This window comes from Megascapheus bottae, chromosome 16 (genome assembly GCF_031878675.1).
Source record: "Megascapheus bottae isolate mThoBot1 chromosome 16, mThoBot2.hap1, whole genome shotgun sequence".
NCBI classification, from domain to species: domain Eukaryota; kingdom Metazoa; phylum Chordata; class Mammalia; order Rodentia; family Geomyidae; genus Megascapheus; species Megascapheus bottae.
Genome location: NC_143524.1, coordinates 38,078,151 through 38,096,792, shown reverse-complemented (window position 1 = coordinate 38,096,792; position 18,642 = coordinate 38,078,151). Strand labels below are relative to the sequence as shown.

General features: G+C 35.4%; 1 protein-coding gene across 3 annotated transcripts in view; it reads right to left on the bottom strand.

Annotated features, from left to right (window-relative positions):
- The window catches only part of Sbf2 (SET binding factor 2), a 250,978-nt gene that overhangs the window by 129,927 nt on the left and 102,409 nt on the right, over window positions 1–18,642 (bottom strand). For all 3 annotated transcript variants that reach the window (XM_090348160.1, XM_090348161.1, XM_090348162.1), the window contains 6 exons: window positions 13,677–13,796; window positions 11,773–11,883; window positions 7,434–7,539; window positions 4,259–4,391; window positions 3,197–3,305; window positions 768–881 (listed from right to left, as the gene is read on the bottom strand). In XM_090348160.1, coding sequence (XP_090204286.1) covers window positions 768–881; window positions 3,197–3,305; window positions 4,259–4,391; window positions 7,434–7,539; window positions 11,773–11,883; window positions 13,677–13,796 — 693 coding nt within the window. The remainder of the gene's footprint in view (window positions 1–767; window positions 882–3,196; window positions 3,306–4,258; window positions 4,392–7,433; window positions 7,540–11,772; window positions 11,884–13,676; window positions 13,797–18,642) is intronic.

The following is an 18,642-nucleotide window of genomic DNA, read 5'->3' as shown; positions in this document are numbered from 1 at the left end:
TACCACTAGGCCAAACTCCCGCCCAGTTCAATATTTTTAAAAATGGACCAAAGTAGGCTAACTCCCCAAATTAAATTTTTTCAAAAGGAAAAACTCATTTCATAAAATTTTCTTTGCACTTGACTGAATTAAGATATTCAGCATTTCAATAAGTTATAATTTTCATATTAACCTGAAAACTTCGGGAAGATACTGTTTTACACATAGCATATCTCCTAGAAGAATGAGACACCAACAGAGAAGGGGGGGAAAAAGCTAACTTGTAAAAAAAAAAAAAAAAAAGTTGGGGGGGCCGGGAGTTTGGCCTAGTGGTTAAAGTGCTTGCCTAGCATGCATGAAGGCCCGGGTTCAATTCCTTGGTACCACATACATAGAAAAAAGCCGGAAGTGGTGCTGAGGCTCAAGTGGTAGCGCTCTAGCCTTGAGAAAGTCCAAGGACAGTGCTCAGGCCCTGAGCTCAAGCTCAGGACTGGCAAAAAAAAAAAAAAAAAAAAAAAAAGTTGGGGGAATCAACAGCTTTTAAGGTAGAATTTTATATTGTCTTCACAGTTGTACTTTCAAATACCAGGTGTACTGTCTAATACTACAGCTTATGTGGGTATGTGAATATGCTAAATAAATGAAGAACATGACAAATATACAATTAAAATTCAAAGTGTATTCATCAGAAAATACTTAAAATAATTACCTTGACAATGATTTTTTATTCTAGTTATCTTAGTTTCACAAAAATCAGTAATAAACTACTACGTAAAAAAAAGCCATACCAAAGAAAGAGCGGCTTGAGTCTGATGAAGAAGTGGTTCCGGGAGAGAAGAGAGGTGAATACATTCAGGAATTTTAATAGTGCCTCCATCCAAATCTGCTATGATTACATCTAACTGTAAGAGATTAAAAAATTAACCTATAATTAGTAAAATTCGTTTGTTATTTAGCAAATTCACTTGGCCTTGACTAAGTCAAAATGAGAAGAATCATTTGTAAAAAGAGATTTTGGGCTGTTAACAGAAATAAAAGTTCTTGGCTCATTACTTTCTAGTTCCTCTATATTTCTCAGCTTTCTTTGGAATTATATGGTGCATGTGACTGTTGCAAAAGTAATGGAACAGTGGTATATACAATCCAGCTCTCTAAGTTAGGGGGTATTATTATTAATGCTCTTTTATGCTCTCATTCCTCTTCCCATAGGTTGAAATTATCAACAAACTAGCCTTAAGCACTCAGCTAATGACTATACCTGACAGGATTAGGTAGAAACATGAGAAAGAAAAGCTGGACATTAAATGTCTTTGTAATGAAACATTCTGTGCACTATTCCAAGGATGCTTTCTTATAGTATCTTAGCTCATATACTAAATAGTTACTACAAAAATAACAAGCAAAGCAATATGCATCAAAAGGGTATTGTTAAGGAAAAAATGATTTTATCCCTTAACAGCTTATATTAGAAACAACTTAACATAAGATATTAAGAACACTAGCCAAGACTAACAAAGCTATTACATTGATAATATGATTACAGTTCATTCTAATTTACTTATTAAAATGTTAAGAAATTTACCTTGGCAAAACTTGGTTTGTCCCATCTTCAAGTGTGATTTAGCAGTATCAGAATTATCCGCAAATCAAATCAGTATGCTTCTTACTAATGCTAATTATGCTATATTAATATTTATGTATTTTATATGGATAATTAAACTAGGTATCAACATATAAAGTTAGAAAAATCATTAATATACAAATGATGGTCCTGTTTATAATGTTGAGTAACTTTTTTGTTAGTTTAAATGACACTTCTGTTCGGATTACAATTGCAATCATTGAGTAATTACTAACAGAGTTGGTGCTGGCATTCGAAACTAAAACAGAAGTAGAATGAAAAGTGTCAGCAATCTATTCTTCCCATAATATAGTCCTCATCTCATATAAGGAAATTTATTCTACTACTAGGCAGCACGGACAGGCAATGAATGCTTATTCTGTATCTATTTTCTGACTGATTCTCTTTCAGATCTTATGGCTATAAAGGAGAAATAAATAAAGAGAGGGAAAACAAGAGATGGGTATAGAGAGAAAAAGAGAAAGACAGGGTGTGTGGGGAGGAAATCTTACCTTCCTCTCTCTATGACAGCCACTTAAACATTTATCATTGTATATCCAATAGTATTAGATAATTGGGAAATTTCTTTAAAGCATTTTAAAATATAGTCAATATAGAAACTCCTAAGAATCCTGGATATCCTTCTTTGAAGCACTTTACATTTACTTGCATATTTATTTATATTGATGGTACTGAAGTTTGAATTCTGGGCCTTGTGCTTACTAGACAGGCACACTACAACTTGAGCTATGCCCCAACTCCTTTTTGCTTTAGTTATTTTTCAGGCAGGGTCTTCCTTTCTTTCAGGGCTTGGCCTCAGACTTCAATTCTCTCACTTTGGCCTCCTATGGAGCTGGAATTCCAGGTATACATCACCATGTCTGGCTTATTAATTGAAAATAAATCTTGCTAATTTTCTGTCCAAACTGGCCTTGAAATGTACTAGTCCTGGATCCATATCTCCTAAGCAGCTGGGATTTTAGGCATGAGCCACCATGCCAAGGCTAAATACTTCTTCATACTTAGGATGAAACACATTATTCTATGACCTAGATTTCCTTCTTCAGTATTTCTATTTTTTTTTTTTTTTGACAAGTCCTGGAGCTTGAACTCAGGTCCTGGGCACTGTCCTTGGGCTTTCTCAAGGGTAGAGCTCTGCCACTTGAGCCACAGTACCACTTCTGGCTTTTTCTATGTATGTAGTAATGAGGAATCAAACCCAGAGCTTGAGCATATCCTTGGGCTTCTCAAGCTAGCACTCTATCACTTGAGCTACAAGGCCACTTCTGGCTCTTTCTATGTATGTGGCACCAAGGAAATGAACCTGGGTCTTTGTGCATGCTCAATAGGTAGAACATCAGCCTTGAGAGTATTTCACTCAAGGGGACAGTGTTCAAGCTCCAGTACCAGCAAACTCAAAAAAAAAGTCTGATTTTGCTATATGGCAAAATTAATATATATTATTTTCATTCTAGTTTATCTTTTCTGTGAAAAATCCAACATACCCCCCCCAAAAGAAGTGAAATGTTACAGAACTCAAAGAAATATACAGTGTTCTAGACTTAGTAACCAGGTGTTATAAAGAAGAATACTTACAAGTTCATGGATATCACTTTTAAAAATGGAATGTACTCCAATAATGAAAGGTGTGGGGGAACTCAGAACTTCCAGTAGCTGAGCCGGGAGAATGGGAATGTAGGGGTAACTGAAAACAATTAAAATATATTATTTATCTATTTTTCCCATAATACAAACATTTTCTTTCACTTTTGTACAGTATGAATTTTACATGATGTATAATTAGAAATTATTCATTGTCATGCATGTTAAATTTTTAAAGGATTAAAAAATTAAATTAATGTTTAAGATATAATCAATTCAAGACATAAAGTAAATGGGCTTTGTTATCACTTCTTTTCCCCAATTAGCAGCCTCTGCTTTTGTTTTTGTTTTTTGGTCAGTCATGGGACTTGAACTCTGGGCCTGGGCATTGTCCCTAAGCTCTTCAGCTCAAGGTTACTGTCCTACCCCTTGAGCCACAGTACTACTTCTGGTTTTCTGGTGGTTAACTGGAGATAAGAGAGAGTCTCATGAACTTTTTAGTGCCCTGGCTGGCTTTGAACCTCAATACTTATATCTTACCCTCCTGAGTAGCTAGGATTATAGGCGTGAGCCACTGTGCCCAGCTAACTAGTAGCCATTTTAGGGTTTTAATCGTCTAAAGAAACCTGACATCAAAGACTAACATTAAATGGCCCTCCTTTTTGAAGATTAAGCAACAATTTGCCAATAGAATATGATCATTAAAATTTAATTCTCAGCTGAGCACCAGAAAAGCAAGAAGTGGCACTGAAGCTCAAATGATAGAGTGGTAGCCTTGAGCTGAAGAGCCCAAGCCCAGGGTTCAAATCCAGTGATCAACAAAATAAAAAAAAAACCAAAAAACCCCCGAAACAACAACAAAAACAACCAAATAAACAACAACAACAAAAACAGCAATAGCGAATAACTTAGAAAAATTACAAATTCTAGGCAAGGTTTCAGTAGAATCTTATACCAGCCTAACTATGGCTTGAAGCCATTGTACCATATTTGATTTATCAATAAGTAGTACATAATTTAGAAAAAAAGATAATTAACAAGTAAAAAAACCCTCACCTATATTTAAGAGGAAACATTAAAGACTCCAATGCTCTACAGGCATCACTAAGTCTCTGGAAACTTGCAGAATGGAAAAGAACCTTATTTTCTGTAAGAACTGCACAAAAGAGGTTCAGCACATTTTGAATTCCTGAAAACACAAGAGAAAAGGTTTATCACATACATTTAAATGTACTTAAGATGCCAAATCATAAATAAATAAATGAAAGAGGAACAAAAGGCCAATCTTTTGAGATCTCTAAAGCAAAATATTTAACCCATAAGTTCTACATAACCCATGAATGTTTCCCTGTATTTCAGGTTCATTTTTATTCAAATAAGTTTTATTCCACACAAAACATTTCTTTTCTTTTCTTTTTTTTTTTTTTTTGGCCAGTCCTGGGCTTGAGCTTAGGGCCTGAGCTCTGTCCTTGGACTTTCTCAAGGCTAAAGCTCTACCACTTGAGCCTCAGCACCACTTCTGGCTTTTTTCTATGCATGTGGTACCAAGAAATCGAACCCGGGTCTTTGTGCATGCTAGGCAAGCACTCTACCATTAGGCCAAACTCTTGGCCCCATACAAAACATTTCTACAACCTATCTTTCAAACTTTTTTTCCACTGAGGTTAAAGTCACACAATATAAAATTAAATACTTTGAAGTGAAAACTCAGTGGTACTTAATAATTCTGAATGCTGCCCATCCATCACCTCAATCTGGTTTCAAAACATTACCATCACTCTAAAAAGAAACACATTAGTTATTCTCCTTTACACACACACACAAATACGTTAATAGTACTAACAATACTAATCAAAATTTTTCACTAATCGACGGTAGTGAATAACTTGGAAAACATACGCATTAATAGTAAACATGAACTTTGAAAACAAATGAAAGAAATGATCACATATTATATGGATCCATTTATATTAATCTGAAAAACAGATTAATTCAATTTCTAGGATGGGGGGTGCCTAGAGTAATCACATTAAGTTGGACCAGGTTCCTACTATGTGCCTGTTTTGATTGACCAAGTTTTTAATCTAATTCTCATTCTACATTTAACAAACAGAAAGCAAAGAAGCCTTGGGCATAGAAGAAGAAAAAATGCAGAACTACGCAAAGAGCAAATATGAAAGATTGTTCAGTGAAAAAATAACTTTCAATTAAAACTTTCATCCTTCTCTTCACTTAATACTACTAAATCAACTACTGAAATCTATTTAACAACTGCTAAACTCAAGTGACGGGTATAAGCATATTAGAAACAGGCTTTTAGGATCTCTCAGTTCAATGAAAATGGCAGATTAGAAAATAAATAAATGCAAGCTGGGCATTGGTGGCTCATGCCTGTAATCCTAGCTATTCAGGAGGCTGAGATCTGAGAATGGCAGTTTAAAACCAGTCTGGGCATGAGACTCCTAATACCAATTAATCATCAAAAAGCTGGAAGTGGAGCTGTGGCTCAAGTGGTAAAGCACTAGCCTTGAGGAAAAAAAAAAGGACAATGCCCAGGCCCTGAGTTCATCTCAGAAGCATACATGCACATGTGCTCACACATGCACACATGTTCGTATACACACATACACACACACACACACACACACACACACACACACACACACACAAAAATGGCTCATGCCTATAATTCTAGCTACTCAGGCAGGTATCTGAGGATTGAAGCCAGTCCAGGCAGAAAAGTCCTTAAGACTCTTATCTCCAATTGACCACCAGAAATCCAGAAGTGGAACTGTGGCTCAAAGTGGTAGTGCTAGTTTTGAGCAAAAAAAAAAAGTTCAGGAACATAGTTGCAAAAGTAGAGAGAGAGCCAACCAACTGGGAAAAGATATTCACCAACAATACATCTGACAAATGCTTAATATCCAGTATCTACAGGGAACTCAAGAAACTAATCCCACCCCAAAACCAACAAACCATTCACTAAATGGGCAAGGGAATTAAAGAGAGACTTATCAGAAGAGATTAAAATGGCAGAAAAACATATGAGAAAATGTTCATCATCTATGGTCATAAAGGAAATGCAAATAAAAACAACCCTAAGATACCACCTTACCCCAACAAGAATGGCCAAGATTTTGAACTCAGACAATGACAGTTGCTGGTGGGGTTATGGAGAAAAAGGAACCCTACTGCACTGCTGGTGGGAATGTAAACTAGTTCAGCCACTCTGGAAAGCAGTGCGGAGGTTCCTTAAGGAACTGAAAATAGACCTTCCCTATGATCCCGCCATACCACTTCTGGGCATCTATCCTGAACAGCATGACCCAGGATATTATAAAGACACCTGCTCAGCTATGTTCATTTCTGCATTATTCACAATAGCCAGGCGATACAGAAAATGGATACAGAAAATGTGGTATATATACACAATGGAATTCTACATAGCCAACAGACAAAATAAAATAATGGCATTCACAGGGAAGTGGATGAATCTAGAGCGAATCATGCTGAGTGAGACAAGTCAAGACCTAAGGAACAAAAGGCGCATGGTATCCTTAATATGCAGTTATTAAATCCAAAGTGTACAAGTGCGAGGATTCAATAACTGCATACCCAAAGCAATGGACATGGTAATGGAAATACAAACATAAATATATAGACAAAAAACCTATGACTCTATAATCATAATGTTTTATTTCATAAACTGATATGTTTCTATGACATACAAACCGTTAGCCTAATTTTGATTAAGTTTTAAAGACTAAGTCCCAGAGAACATAATTAGAGATTTCCTCCTTGAACAATTGTTTGTTAAACTTGTCATTTAAAATATGATGTAAACATAAGCCATATAATTAATCATTGTTGTTCTTAAGGTACTATGCTATCTCTCATCACTTCTACTCTCCCTTGGTTATCTCATATTGTTACACTATCTCACTTTGTTATCTGATATATCGGATATAATTGTATTTGGTTATCTGAAATTGGATAGGGAATGGGGGAAAACAAGATGAGGGGTGGGGGAGGGGGGAAGGGAAATGGGGACCATGACATGTGAAAGGGTATCAACGTGTGGGAATTAAGGCACCATTAATCTGGCAAATATCATGTAACCCTTCTATTAATTACAATTAAAAAAAAAAAAGTTCAGGGACAGTGCCCAGGCCCTGAGTTCAAGCCCAATAACCAAACAAAAAGCAAAACACAACACCAACAAAAGACATACCCAATTGCTGAAACAAAAGAGCCACACTTGTGCCTGTGATGGGAAGACTGTCATATAAAGGAGTCTGGATCAGTTGTCTATCTCCTGCACCCAGTGAAAACAGTTTCTGCAGAATGAGAAACAGACACACAATGTTATTTGGACATTTTCTTAAAATAAAGATCCTGTTCATGTTTAACTTTAGATCAAACAACTATATAAGAGTTAATTAACAAATGTAAAGGGTAATGACCTATAACCCAAACATTAAAGTTACTTTGTATACAATTAAAAGTAGTGTAACAAAGCTAGGCCCAGTGGCTCACACCTGTAATCCTAGCTATTCAGGAGGCTGAGATCTGAAGAGCTCGGTTCAAAGCCAACTCCGGGAACAAAAGGACCTGAGACTCTTATCTCCAATTAACCACTAGAAAACTGGAATTGGGACTGTGGCTGGAGGGGAAGGATGGTAGCCTTGAGCTGAAGAGCTCAGGGACAGCACCCAGGTCCAGAGTCCAAGCCCTACAAGCAACCAAAAAAAAAAAAAAAAAAGAAAAGAAAAAATGTACATACATTTATTTATTTGAAATAGGAAAAGGAAGGGGTAAAAATGGTAATTAGAAGGGGTGGGGGAGGAAAAGGGGGACAAAAAACATGAGAAAGGCTATCAATATTCAAGAGGTAATGTACCTACTACCTGGCAAATGTAACTGTAACCCCCTATACATTACCCAAACAATAAAAATATAACTAAATAAAATATAAAAATAGTGTAACAAAATCAGTAGTTGAAAGTTGAAAATTTAATGGAGACACAAAATTCACTGGTAAATAAATAACAAATAGCGTCAAAGTCAACATTAGTAAAGGCTCAAAATACAATTCTGCTTCTTTAAAGTATAGGCCCAATTGTTACCAGACTTTCATGTCATATTCTACCTTTGTAGCAGATAAGTGGAAGAAAAGAACAGCAGTTTTGTTTTTTGGTTGTGGAGCTGAAACTCTGGGCTTGGGAGCTGACCCTAAGCTCTTCAGATCAAAGTTAGTGCTCTACCACTTGAGCCATAGTGTCACTTCCCATTTTTCTGGTGGTTAACTCAAGGTAAGAGTCTCACAGATTTTTTGTGCCTGGGCTGGTTTTGAACTGTGATCCTCATATCTCAGCCTCATAAGTAGCTAGGATTACAAGCATAAACTACCAGCAAATGGCCATTTATTTTTTTGTCAGAAAAAACAATTAAAAGACTGTGAAAAGACAGATAATTAAAAATACAGAGTTCATGGGCCTGGGATTTGGCCTAATGGTAAGAGTGCTCACCTAGAATGCATGAAACCCTGGATTTGATTCCTTAGTACCATATACACAGAATAAGCTAGAAGTGGTGCTGTGGCTCAAGTGGTAGAGCACTAGCCTTGATAAAGCCCAAGGACAATGCCCAAGTCCTGAGGTCTAGCCCAGGACTGGCAAAAACAAAAAACAAAAAAACTACAAGTTCTTTTAACATATTTGTCATACTGAAGACTGCAATGAAAGTTCTAGAGTTGTCCTTCTCCCTCAATATTATATAAAAATAAAAGATCAACAAACTGTTTTCAGGCTTAAGGGTAAGAGATTTTTTTTTTTTTTTTGGTACTGGTGAGTTGAACTCTGGGCTGCACATGCATAAAGCATGTACTCTATCCTAGAGCTATGTGCTTTAGCTCAAAATCTATTTTTAAAGTATATTTGCTACGAATCATTGCAGAAATGATTTTAATTTTTCTACTTCAGAGACAAATATAAAAATCTCAAGACATGTTGAATAAAGAAACCTATTTTAAAGCACGTTACTATCTTTGGATAGTTTTCTTGAAGTTGTCTCCAAATTTTTATCAATCAAGTATTTTTAAATGGCACTTATCTATATACAGGGGTAAGAAAGGTAGAATGAGCACTTCAGCCTAAAGAAGTTATGTTCAAAAATTACAAGTGCAGGCCGGGAGTTTGGCCTAGTGGTTGAGTGCTTGCCTAGCATGTACGAAGACCTGGGTTCAATTCCTCGGTACCACATACATAGAAAAAAGCCACAAGTGGTGCTGAGGCTCAAGTGGTAGAGCTCTAGCCTTGAGAAAGTCCGAGGACAGTGCTCAGGCCCTGAGCTCCAGCCCAGGACTGGCAAAAAAAAAAAAAAATTACAAGTGCAGCTTACACAAAATATGACCCCCTAGTTACACTATCTGAAAGGTGAACTCTGTTTTCAAATTAACCCTATTTTGTGTTCTCCTACAAGGCATATCATAGGGATACTGCTCACCTAACGTAGGATATTTTCTAAAATGAAAGTGTTAAAAAGAATTCTTTCATGACATGATCCTCTACTTGAGTGACCCAACAAACTCCACTCCCAAACTTCTAGAATTAATAAACTACTTTAGCAAAGTGGCAGGATACAAAATTAACCTTCAGAAGTCAGTAGCCTTCTTGTACACCAACAATACACAAACAGAAGGCCAAATCAAGAAAATGATCCCATTCGCAATAGCTCCCAAAAGAATAAAATACTTAGGAATATACTTAACCAAAACTACAAAAGCCTAATGAAAGAAATTAAAGAGGACAGCAGGAAATGGAAAAGACATCCCATGCTCATGGCTAGGGAGAACCAACATAGTGAAAATGGCTATACTGCCAAAATTGATATACAAATTCAATGTAATCCCCATCAAAATCTCAAAGACATTCTTTACAGAAATAGATTCATATGGAACAAGAAAAGACCTAGAATAGCCAAAACAATTCTAGGCAAAAAGAGCAATGCTGGAGGTATTACAATATCAGACTTCAAACTCTACTATAGAGCCTTAATAACAAAAACCACTTGGTAATGGCACAAAAACAGACCAGAAGATCAGTGGAACAGAACAGAAGACCCAGAAATAGAACCACATACCTATAGGCAACTTGTATTTGACAAAGGAGCCAAAGATATACAGTGGAACAAACATACTCTATTCAATTATTGGTGCTGGCAAAACTGGGCGGCCACATGCAGAAAACTAAAAATTGACCCTAGCCTTTCACCATGCACAAGCATTAACTCAAAGTGGATCAAGACCTCAACGTCAGACCAGAAACCATGAAACTGCTACATGATAAAGTAGGAGAGACACTGGAACTCATAGGCATAGGCAAAAGATTCCTGAACAGAATTCCAGGGTCACAACAGATAGGAGACTCAATAAATGGGACTACCTAAAAATAAAAAGTTTCTGTACAGATAAAAACATAGTCGCAAAAGTAGAGAGACAGCCAACCAACTGGGAAAAAATATTCACCAATAATACATCTGACAAATGCTTATTATCCAGTATTTACAGGGAACTCAATAAACCCAATAAACCATTCACTAAATGGGCAAGGGAACTAAAGAGAGACTTATCAGAAGAGAAGATTAAAATGGCAGAAAAGTGTATGAGAAAATGTTCATCATCTATGGTCATAAAGGAAATGCAAATAAAAACAACCCTAAGATACCACCTTACCCCAACAAGAATGGCCAAGATTTTGAACTCAGACAATGACGGTTGCTGGCAGGGTTATGGAGAAAAAGGAACCCTACTACACTGCTGGTGGGAATGTAAACTAGTTCAGCCACTCTGGAAAGCAGTGTGGAGGTTTCTTAAAGAACTGAAAATAGACCTTCCCTACCATCCCGCCATACCACTTCTGGGCATCTACCCTGAACATCATAACCCAAGATATGATAAGGACTGCTCAGCTATGTTCATCTCTGCACTATTCACAATAGCCAGGCGATGGAAACAATCCAGATGCCCTACTGCAGACGAATGGATATAGAAAATGTGGTATATATACACAATGGAATTCTACATAGCCAACAGACCAGATAAAATAATGGCATTCACAGGGAAGTGGATGAATCTAGAGCAAATCATGCTGAGTGAGACAAGTCAAGACCTAAGGAACAAAAAGTGCATGGTATCCTTAATATGTGGCTATTAAATCCAAAGAGTACAAGAGCGAGGACTCAATATCTGCATACCCAAAGCTATGGACATGGTAATGGAAATATAAACATAACTATATAGATATAAAAACCTATGACTCTATAGATATAATGTTTTACTTCATAAATTAATATGTTTCTATGACATACAAACCCTTAGCCTAATTTTGATTAAGTTCTAAATACTAAATCCCAGTGATTGTAAATAGAGATTCCCTTCTTGAACACTTGTTTGTTAAACCTGTCATTTAAAATATGACGTAAAAATCAACATTAATAAAGAAAAAAAGAATTCTTTCTTTCCCTTTCTATATAAAATAAATTAACTCCATTTCCTTTTCTATTTTGTTTACCTGAGACCCTCCAGATGCTGGAACAAGACAAGCACAAAGGTTTGCAACGAGACTTTCCAAGGAGACATTCAAACTGTCCACATATACAGTATAAATCAAACCCAGGCAAGCCTGCAAAGAGAAAGATAAGTATCACCATAGCATGGATAAAAGCACTGAAAATAAATTTTGACATCTGCTCCCAGCAAAATGCTTTTTGAACCAATTAAAGTATATTATGCAGAGAACATGGAATCAATTTTAAGCCACAAACAATATTAAGTTTATTAAATTTTCCTCCAGGACCAGACCTCCAAATGAGATAAATTTTTAGAAAGCAGAAAGCAATAATTTGTAAAACAGGTATCTCTTGCAGGTAACTGCTAATCTGCAGGGTTAAAACTTTAGTTGATCTACTGTTAGCCTTACCATTTCAAGTTGCTTTTTATAACTCCAAATTTTGAGATAAAAAATTATTTTCTTTGTGATTCTTATATACGGACAACATTTATTCAATAAAATTGACAGAAACTAAGAAAATTCTTTGAGCTCAGGTGATAACAGTAGATAAAATGTAATCTTAATTTATAGAAATTGGTGACTATAAAATTGCTAAAAATTAGCCACTGCAATAAAAGTGATACCCAAATTGATTTTTCCTAGAATATAAAATCTCATTTTCTACATGTATTTCAGAAATTTTGCATTACTACAAATACTTAAAAATAATTTTACTTAAAACATTTTTCTGTGTGTTGGAGAGGGTCATGGGGCTTGAAGTGGACCTGGGCATTGTGTCTGAGCTCTTCAGCTTAAGGCTATCACACCCCTTCCCTTGAGCCAAGCCCCACTTCCTGTTTTCTAGAGGTTAATTGGAGATAAGAGTCTCAGGTCCTTTTGTGCCTGGGTTGGCTTTAAACCTTGATGTCAGATCTCAGCCTCCTGAGTAGCTAGGATTACAGGCGTGAGCCACCACACCCAGCTTTAAAACAATTTTTAACATTTGAAAATTCTAAGTATATAAATAAAACAGCCAGAACATTTTTTTCCCTCTGTACTCTCACACACACACACACACACACACACACACCATTGTTGTTTTGAAACATGGTCATGGTCTTGGCTTTATAGCCTAGGCCTGTCTTGATCTTGAAATTCTCCTGCTTGTCTCCACTGTTAAAATTACAATAATGCCCCACCATCTCCACCCTATAAAATATTTTAAAGATATGTTAGCATGATCATGATAACTGTTTGAATTATGAAAATTGTTTATTATAATGAGAATCATTTATGATTATAAGAATCATGCATCTTTCAAATAATTATAATTAGTTGAAATATTGATTACTCCTATTTACTTCAGATTGATCATAAGCTGAATAAATATTAAGGCTGTTAAATTATTTCTTTTTTTTAATTTGCTGAAGATAATGAAATTATTTCTTTGTAATTATTTATAACATTTGGTGCAATTAATATGAGACCTATTTTAAACAAACACTATATCCTTGGATGTGTAAACAATATCATTAAATTACTCAAATATGATATTCATTCAAAATTTTAAGCCAATTTTATTGATGAATCATTAAATCAATCTAATGGTATTTTCAATACAAAAAAACTTGTCATGGCTGGCACAGTGGTGGCTCACACTTATAATCCTAGCTACTCAGGAGACTGAGATCTGAGGATCGTGGTTTAAAGCAGCCGAGGCACTTTTATCTCCAATTAATCACTAGAAAATGGGAAGTGGGCTTGTGGCTTAAGAGAAGGGCTGTAGTCTTGAGCTGAAGAGCTCAGGGACAGCGCCCAGGCTCAGGCCCCATGACCCACAAAAACAACAACAAAAAAAACTTGTCATGATGATTCACTTAATTTATAAAATAATACTAATTAATAATGACATATGAATTCTTTACCCTAAAAATTTCTGGATAATCTAATCTGGATACCAACACCAGGCTTTTGGGAGCAAACACTTCTGCAGGCTGAATTAAACCAGACACTTCTTCACCATCAATTTCTTCCTTCTTTGTTCCCTAGAAAAAATAACACTGTAATGAACAGATAGAATCTTCCAGGTTCACAGTTCACAAAGATATTCTTATCATACACATGATTTATAAAAATCTTACATTATTTACAAATATCATGCAAAGAATTGAAGAAGCAAAACTTATTTCATTTGTGAAAAACTTCTTAAACTCCAGATATACAGCCAGTTTTGAGCATGCCTTTTTTAGTGAAATATCAAAGATGAATAAGATATGCAAATTATTTGTAAGCAATGACACAAACAGTTAAAATGACACTTGCTAAAGTGGAAAGTCAGTTTCCAAAAGAGGAAAAAAGTCTGTTTTAGAGAAATAAGGCATAAATTCATTTTTTTTCTACGTGGCCAGATCTTTTATTACTAAGATTATAAAATGCTCAGTACTCTTGAAAGTACTAAGCTCTAAACTGCTTTTGCTCATAAGCAACAATATTTACATTTTGAAAAAAGCATGTTTATACACAAAACTAACTTTCAGAATGTGCTTAATGCCACTGAAATGTATGTTCACACATGGTTAAAATGGTACGTTTTAGAATTTTAACCACAATGGGGGGGGAGAGAAAGAAAGAGAGAGAGAGAGAGAGAGAGAGAGAGAGAGAGAGAGTGTGTGTGTGTGTGTGTGTCTGTGTGTCAGTCTGTCTTGGGGCGGAGAGTGTTGCCTAGTGGTAGAATGCTTGCCTAGCATGCATAACTAATAATAACTAGGGACTACTAATAACTACAGCCACCTCCTGGAGATCTTCATTCAAGAATCTCCTTCCTGTCTGACAAGTCTTTGCTGATAATTTGTCATATGTGTGTGTGGCTATATTTGTTGAGCTACACATCAGTGCAACCTACAACACAGGTACTGTTGCCTGTGTCTTCCAGAGGAAGGGATGCAGACAGAGAGGCAGCACCATAATTGGTCCAGAGTCACTTGAGGAAGAAAGGATGAAGCAAGTGCCAACAGCTCCATCCAAACTTCTGAAGCATCCTTTATACTTCTCTCTGCTCCAAAGTGGGCAGAGAACCCTGACAGAGTCCACCATCTTTCTTTTCTTTTTTTTTTTTAATTGTCGGGGTAATGTATAGAGGGGTTACAATTACATTCCCCAGGTAGTAGGTGCATTACTTCTCACACATTGATATCCCTTTTCATAGTTTTTGTCCCCTACCCCAACCCCTCCCAATCATCTTGTTTCCCCTGCTTCCCTTTCCTATTTTAAATAAACAAACAAATGTATATACAATATAACAGGTGACAAAGTCAGATACCGTAATAATGAGATTAGTCAAAGGGCAAAAAAAGAGAAGAGAAATAACATAGTACCTTAAGAACAATCACACAAGATAAAGCTCTTATTTCCATACCTTAGAGTTCCTTTTATTTAGTCTCATCCTATATGACCTTATGTACCTAGGTTTTGAACTATTGTAACCCTCTGCTAGTAGAGTTCTATGTGTGTACTAATTATTACAAATGAGGGAAACTATTGAGCCTATTTTCTTTTGGGTCTGGCTTACTTCACTTCACTACACTGTTGGGGGGAGTGTACTCATTCAACCACTATGGAAAGCAGTATGGTGATTGCTCAAGAGACTAAACATTGAGCTCCCCTATTAACCAGAAATTCCTCTCCAGGCATTTACCCAAATGTCCAGAGACAAGGACTTACTAAAGCCACTAGCACAACAATGTTTATTGCAGCCCTATTTACCATAGCAAAGATATGGAACCAACCCAGAGATGCTCAGTAGATGACTGGATCAAGAAGATGTGGTACTTACACACAATAGAACTCTATGCTGCCACCAGAAAGAATGTCATTGCCCCATTCATAAGGAAATGGAAAGACTTGGAAAAAAATCATATTAAGTGAAGTTTGCTGATAATTCTACTTGAAACTACCATGACCTAAACTTGTCTATATCCATATACCCTTTGCTTTATGTATCTTGTGTTTTGATTTGTCTGTTCCTCCACTAGAATATACTATATAAAGGCCAGAATTCTGTTGTCTTGTTTAATCGTAATTTCCAGGTTGCCAAAGTAAGGGCTGGGGCACATAGGTGACACTTAGTATTTGCTCACTGAATAAATGCAGAAATAAATTTTCTTGGAATGATTTCATTTTATTTTATTTATTTTTTACCAAGTGAAATCCTTCTCCACTCCTTGTGGAAGTCAAAAACTGTATTTCAAATTCTCTCTAGAACTTACTTAGTTTCTAACAAAGGACAATATAACCAAGTATTAGTTGTCAGTGAATGCTTTCCACATGTTTTATTTATTTATAAGCAGGTTTGTATGCTCTTGAAAAACTTCATTTGTAACAAAGCAAAAAATAAAATTAGGTTGGTTTCTGTAATCCTTAGAAATAATAAGAATGGGATGATTATTTACCAAAGATTTCCACACTTAATGAATCATATTCTTCATGGATTATTAATAAATCTAAAATGACAACAAATCACTGAAATTCCTGGAAGAGATATACTTATCCACATTTTTATGAGATTGTGATAAATTCCCTAGAGTACCATTAAAAGACAGCTTCAGTAAGTAGATAACCATTTCAAAAAAAGGACCATTAACTTACTTTGACTAAAACATAACATGGAATTTGGTGGTTACTTCATAAAGCCAATCTTTAAACACTCACTAAACTGAATACATATTAACAAGGAAGAGAAAAATAATGAATATAATGTAAATTTGTATTAAGTAGAAATAATTTCATTTTATTTATATCATTTTTTATTATAAAGGTTGACTTTTACTTTGTAAATTCTAAAATGTTGGGCTAGGAGTTTGGCCTAGTGGTAGAGTTGCTTACCTATCATGCATGAAAACCCAAGTTCGACTCCTTGGTACCACTCACAATGAAAAAGCTGGAAATGGTGCTACGGCTCAAGTGGTAGAGCCCTAGCCTTGAGAAAGCTCACGAACAGTGCTCAGGCCCTGAGTTCAAGCCCTGGGACTGGCCCAAAACAGAAATTCTAAAATGTTATTATTCTTAATTCCAGTACCTCTTCTTCAAGAGTAAATTGTTCCAAAGATTGGGGCTGCAGTTTAATGACTCTCTAGAAAGTATGTGCTTTTTAAAAATATGTGTTTATTGTTTATTATATTGAGGAGAAAAGGTTTAGAAATTTTACTTCAAATGCCTTCAGCCATGAGACTGGAAGTAATATGGAACACAAAAAATATATGTAACATCTAGTGAAAAGTAATTTTCTAAAATTTTTAATTTGTATTTTCTTAAGAACAAAAACACAGCATGTGTTTATTTATTAAACATTTGCTATCTGGGGAGCTATACAGTGGCTGTCATAAAAAGATAAGGTCCAATTTCTTTTGTCAGAAAACTGATAATCTCATTTAAATGATAAAAGCAACACAGATGATAAAACAAAAAGCAACACAGATGATAAAACAGAACTAGGTATGAAACACTATTGTAACAATTACAGTTTATAGTCAAAATATCTGAGAAACTGTGAGGCAAAATCAACAAAGTCCATAGCAATGAAACATGGATTTAAAAATGGTTAAGTAGGAATAGTAAAAAGTAATGGTTGCCTGACTAATGTAACTGTAAACCTTCTGTATATCACCATTATAATACAAAAATTAATTTTAAAAAAAAAGGAAATAATGATAAAAGAAAAAGAAAAAAATTTCTAGCAGGGAACCAAAAAAAGTCAACCTTAGGAAAAAGCAGTATGTTGTATGCTGTGTAGTGTGACTGAAAAAAATTCTAACATATACTTACCTGCTCATTTAATTACATTCATTTATTTTAGTCCTTATGTACTTTAAAAAATATTGAAACAACATTGTATGTGTGTATCAGGGCTTGAACTTAAGAACTCATGCTCTTATTACAAGGCTTTCTTTCTCACAGCTGGCACTCTTAGCACTGGAGCTATGCATCCAGTCTTGAATTTTGCTGGTTAACTGGAAATGGAGGCTTTTGGAATCTCCTAACTAGGCTGGCTTTGAACTACATTCCTCCAGCTATCAGATTTTTGAAAACAGGCATGCCTCAATGCTGCCTAGCTTAATGCTGTATTTTTATGCTACGTATATTCATGTTGAATTAAAATTCCTTGCCTATTTTGACAGTATTAGTTGGCAGTATTGGCAGTATTTGAAATTATTTTAATATCAGAAGGAAATGATAATGTTGATTTGTGAACGCTTTTTGCATGTTTTTATCTCAATTATTGTTACTAATTTTTAAAATATCTTTTGTTCTCCCATTATTATCTAATAAATTAATGTGAATTAATGAATCAATCATTATAAACCGGAGAAGTATTTCCACTCATCAGTTACTCTGAAACTTACTTCAATTGTAGATTACTTAAGAATTCACTGGCTTAGTTTATAAATTATGAACACTTAAAATTATCTTTGAGGCTGGCTATTCAGGAGGCTGAGACCTAAGGATCATGGTTCAAAGCCAACCTTGGCAGCAAAGTCTGACATTCTTATCTACAATTAAACCACCAGAAATCTAGAAGTGGAGCTATGGCCAAAATGTTGAAGTGCTAGAGCCCTAGTCCTAAGCAAAAAGAATTTAGGGATAGTACCCAGGCCCTGAGTTCAAGTCGCATGATCAATCAAAAAAGAAAAAAAAATAACTTTGAAACAGCAAACTTAAAAGTACTATTAAACTATTTTTTTCTGAGAGAAAAAAAACAGAAATAAGTTCTGTGAGAAGGGGGCAAACAGCATAGAATGTTTCTTCCCTTTCTAATAATGTTAACCATCTCAAAATGAGTTTCTCATAAACAAGATCATTAGTTGGTAAATCATCAAAATTAGTGAACTACTTAAA